Source organism: Anopheles bellator, chromosome 2, assembly GCF_943735745.2.
Source record: "Anopheles bellator chromosome 2, idAnoBellAS_SP24_06.2, whole genome shotgun sequence".
NCBI classification, from domain to species: domain Eukaryota; kingdom Metazoa; phylum Arthropoda; class Insecta; order Diptera; family Culicidae; genus Anopheles; species Anopheles bellator.
The window spans coordinates 3,253,048-3,258,241 of NC_071286.1; the positions used below are offsets into that span (position 1 = coordinate 3,253,048).

Genomic DNA, 5,194 nt, shown 5'->3' on the forward strand with positions numbered 1-5,194 from the left:
CGAGCAAATTGGGGTTCAAATTGGGTAAGAAGTTCTCCAAAAATAGAAACGATTCTTTATCCTTATCTTTCGATGGCCGTGTGTTGATGGTTCAGTTTTTTAACAAGATCTTTTTCTACTCAAGCTCAATTAGACTACAGAAGCTTACTAAACCCTAATCCGATAGCCTGTAAATGGCGAAAGTCTTTAGATCCATTGAAATATGCGTCTTGCAGGATCGTGCCCTGGTATCTAATTAAAAAGATGTTGGTGCGCTATTAATATTTGCTGAAGGTTTTCGAGAGGTGGACCCCAAACAGTGGGTCTCATTTCAGAAACAGTAATTAAAATACGCGATTATCAAATCAAACGCGGGCGACCCATTTTCCAACGGGACGACCTTCCCACTACCATCGGGCCTGCTGTCACTTGCCTTGCCGAAGTCATTTAAGGAAGTGTCCACCAGCCATTCCACCGGTTTCACCGCCGCTCGCTCCGCGCGTGTGTGGGCGAGACCGCGGCCGCAGACGACGACGACGTCATCGTTGGCCAAAAGCCTAACGGGCTAACGGGTTTGTGAGTAAGTCGCCGGTCGCCGCGACTCGCCATCATCATCTGTTCACGACGCCTCCGCACGCACCGGATTGACCTCTCTTTCGCTTTCAGCGGCTGCTGCTGCTACGTGTGTCTTTCTTCGCGGCCAATCCGTTTGGCAAACGGTTATGAAACGCCAGTGGGAACGCCGCCGAGCGGACATCGCTCGCGGTATTACTTCATCCCGGGCCGCGCACGGGCTTTGTATGGAAGCTTGCTTTGAATTTGGCGAACCCAAGCAGGCGTGACCGGCTGCTGTGAATGGTGCGCCTGAGCACACAGGGTGTTCAGTAGAACGTCCGTTTCGTAAAAAGAAACCCCACGAAATCCCCAAAACAGCAAGTTCGCGGGCTAATCGCGAGTCAGGTGCAGATTAATTTCCCCGTACGAGGCACCCTGTAAACTCGAAGTGCCCGGTAGCGCAAGGTAAATAACGAGCCGCAGCCCCACGGGCTGCTGCGATCGTCGAGCTGAATATATGAATGGACTCCACATCGCGTCCGGAGTGTTTGTTGGCCGATTTTCGGGCGCCATCTTTGCGCTTTCATCCCGCGGCAGACGCGCACCGCAGCTTTAAGCCAATTCGGACCGCGACCGTCGACCGGGACAGTTTATTCGCGGACGCCAACCCGATCGGTCGATGAGAGTGCTCCTGCGGACTGTGATCAGAGTGTACAATGGTGTGCCGCGCGTAATCCTGTGAGCTGCAGAAAAGAAAACTACGATGAAATCCTGCCAATCGGTTAGTGTGCTGGTCGTGGCGAAAGCCAGGAGCGACCGTCCGGTTGCATAAGCGCCAAGGCGCGTAAATTCCCCGTGGATGATGTGATGATGTGCCTATTGTTTCAAGAGCGGATGTTACTTTCGCGTGGATGGATGAGCTACGGAGTGTGCTGAATCTGTGTCACGGATACGCTTGTGTTTGTTCGCCGGGTTCGCCGCGGACCGTTTTTTCTGTTTTTGGCAAATAAGTCCATGGATTCCGTTGAATGCTCTGAATGAACCAATAGAGCAATGTGTGCGAGTACGTGACAAAGATTTGGGAACTCTTTTGGAGAGACTCTTTTTATCATTTTTAATGGTTTTCAATCATTTGTTGCCATTTTAAAAGGACAAACTTCTTTGTCATGGCAACCAGCATAACAAATAATGGACAGGAAGGTCGTGGTGATCACTTGTGGCAAGGTTCTGTTAGGGCCATTACGTGAATGTATAAGAATCCCCCAAGCAAGGACATAGAAGCTGCTGGACGGGAAAATTCCCCACACAAGTTCCTCAGAAGCGTGTTTAACCGATCGTTTTCGACTTTTCCGCAGCTGCTTCAAGTGTTGGGCTGCTGCTATCTCGTTCAACTGTCCGCGACGCTACCGTTCAGCTTTCCCGATGGCCACGGCCGGTCACAGTCGTCCGCCAGAGCTTTATCGCCCGCAGAGCCAACCTCCCGTCAGGACGCTTTCGAAGGACGCAGCAGTAGCAGTAACGGTCGTTACCCGTTCCTGGACATCTACAGTCGGTATCAGGTCCACGAGGAGGACGCCGATCCGCCAGGGGTGCATCAGAAGCCGACACCGTACCTTCCGAGGCCGACCCCGGCGAGTACCGGGCGCATCACTCCGCCTTCACCGCGCTACACAACCAAATCGAACCGTCCGAACTCGGCCTTCAATCGGTTGCCACCGGCCAAGGCGGACGAACCGATCCAGGCGGAACCGGCGGACGATTATGACGACGACGATGAGGACGTGGGAGAAGAGGGCCAACCCGACAAACCGGTGCCCGTGGCACCGGCCTACAATCCGGTGGCCGGCGGTGCATCCGGTGGCTCTATGTTGTCCCCCAACTCGGTCAACAATCTGTTCTACGGCTTCAACGACAAATTTGGCGGGCTGTTCGGGGAGAACCGGAACAAGTTCAAGCTCAAGCGCCGGAAGCCTGGGCAACCGTGCATTCCGTACAGTTTGCTGCACAAGCTCAAGTACGGGCGGGACCTGCAGGGCAATCCGGTCGATCCGAAGACGCTGCTACCGAACCTGAACCTAATCCTGGCAGACCTGAACTATTACGCACCGAACAACAACCTGTACGGGGACCACGCGAGCGACACACCGGCCGGGGGGGGTGCGGTGGTCAACAACCACTTTTACGACGCCGCCGGGGGCTACCCGTGCCAGGGCACCAGTTTCGGCGGTGGTTCTGGTGCCGGTCACAAACCGTTCCGTCCGCATCGGCCCCACGGAGGCGGTCCGCTGGGATTCTTCGGCCAGGGCGGACTCTTCGATTGGGTCCCTTCGGCCGACGCCGTCCAGAGTGACGAGGGTGTTGACGGTGGCGGTGGTGGCACCGGCAACCGGCCGACGGTAGTCTTTAACCTGAACGACGCCATCGACAGTGTGGTGAGTAGAGCCAGCGTCCCAACCGTTGGCAAGATCCGTTACACTAATCCGTGTCCCCGTTTCAGGCTACGAACTGGCGGCCGGGAGAAAGTTTCCAGAAGGTGATGGGCGTGATAGCGGACTTCATCACGCAAGTGGCGGGCGGTGCGGCGGCCCCGGTGGCCGACGTTGCATCCGATGTGCGCACCATCAACCGAGAGTTTTTCAGTCTCTTCGGGTAATTCGGGCACCGTGTAATGGCGGGCGCTTCGGTAGGGTACGAGAACCATGACAGAAATAAAGCTTAAACATTTTTCGTGAACGAAAGAGTTTGAATCTTGAGATCGAAGCAGCCATTGGGAGCATCGTAACCATGACTACTATGCGCAGGATTACAAAGAGGCTTTCACGTGCGGGTAATATGCTTTTAGCTTTCCCTGTGTGCACATTCTCTGCCAACGCTATGCGAACACGCGTGAAGAGTAGAGCAGTATTTATACAATTTTTAACGGTAGAAAACATCTATATTTCGCCCGAATCGAAACGGTATGGTGCCGAATCATGGTCGAATGGATTCTACCGGTACTTCCGGCAGTGCATTCGAGGATACCGGCGCAAACACCCCGGAATACGGCAAATCGTGCGGGAATTTCCGCGGTTATGCTACGAACGTTGGACACGGTTGCCGGAAAGTGAGCATCGTTTCTACTGCCGAAAGGTAGTTTCGGTTGCGGACAACAAGGCGGAGGAACAGAAAGAGATCGCTCGACACAGGACAGAAAAGCAGCGAAACAATGGGTCCGGTATGTACCGCGCGGGCATAGTCTACTACGATTGAGTTGGTAACCGTAATGTCAACTTATCGCCACAGAGTTTAAAGTTCCCTACAACGTGCCACGTGCCTGGGCCCCGCTGAAAGATTAATGTCAAGGGTACGGCACCCCGAGTTTAGCTGGCAATTACTGTTACCTGTCGTTGCCGGTGCATTACGGTGCGTAATTTGAAAGCCCCACTCGAAGCCAGAGTAAGATCGCTTTTCCGAGCGGCCAACGATCGGCACGGAATGGCACAACATCTTTAGGGATAACGCCAAATTTAACCCGAGTCCGGTCCGTCCAAAACGCGAATCCTCACCTCATTCGCACTCTGGGCCAGTGTGTGGAGCTCCCCACTAGAGTATGCAGGCCACATCCGAGAGCCGTCGAGCCATTTCCACCGGTGCCACGAGTCTATCAGAGCGCGCACCACGCTTTCACCCGTTTCGGGACGGTTTTCCCGCCCGGGTGGAATCAGGAGGGACATTCATTTCATTTCAGACCAAACCGCATTCATTCAAGGCACGAATGTCGATATCCGTTGAATTTATGGCTGATACAGATTGCAATAAAACTACTCATCGGCCAAAGGTCGTCCTAAGACGACCGGACACCCAAAATTCTGTGCTGATGCCGATTCAAATGAAGTTATAAGCATGAAAAACCAAACTGCCAACAAATTCAATGCGGTTCGAAAGAATGGGAACATCTATATAGAATACATATCTTGACTCAATTTTCGATTATTACCGATGTTTATTCCGTCTGTCGGTTATTTGGAGGAAGACGCCGATCCGATTGAAAATCTTCGAGTTTCATACGAAATGTCTCGTTCGCCGATCCGATTCTAAAATACATCGCCCAGGTGATAGAATACATAGAAAACTTACTTCTGCTTGCACTATTGTACACCAGAGGGCGGTCCGGTGCTCACGCAAAATGTGGCTAGTTTAATCCTTGCAAAAACTGGCTGATCCTTGCAAAAAATTGTTTTAAACGTCTGAGCTAAATTTAAAATAGTTATTATTATTTTGATTCTGTATTTCCATTTGTTTTTAACCGCCTTCTTCTCATAGTGCTAACCTTCAAACTGCCCGTGAGTTCCTGTGTTGACGAAATTAGACCGAGCTGTCAAAAGGTACCGCAGAATAGTAAACAAACCCAAAGGAGATGAATTTACCAAATCTCTGCACAGAAATAGACGATTGCAGTCAAAATGGATGCTTCGGCATTTATCAAGAAAGAGAATGGCGTTGAGTAAGTTAGTGTTTGATAGATATTACCAGGTATAACAGCACATTGTTTTCCAGAACCACCAAAATATGCCGTTGGTGCTTGTCGATGTGCAACGCTTTGGAGCCCCTAGCGAACGACGAATCCGGACAATGTAAGCTTCAAAAACTCCTCGATTTTACCGGTTTACAGGTAGGACGA

At 51.8% G+C, this 5,194-nt stretch overlaps 1 protein-coding gene across 1 annotated transcript; it reads left to right on the plus strand.

Annotated features, from left to right (window-relative positions):
- Positions 1-1,297: 1,297 nt before the first annotated feature.
- Positions 1,298-3,187, plus strand: LOC131211906 (uncharacterized). Its single transcript, XM_058205583.1, has 3 exons — positions 1,298-1,315; positions 1,890-2,966; positions 3,032-3,187. Exons 1-3 carry the CDS (start codon positions 1,298-1,300, stop codon positions 3,185-3,187), a joined length of 1,251 nt encoding a protein of 416 aa, XP_058061566.1.
- The last annotated feature ends 2,007 nt before the right edge of the window (positions 3,188-5,194 follow it).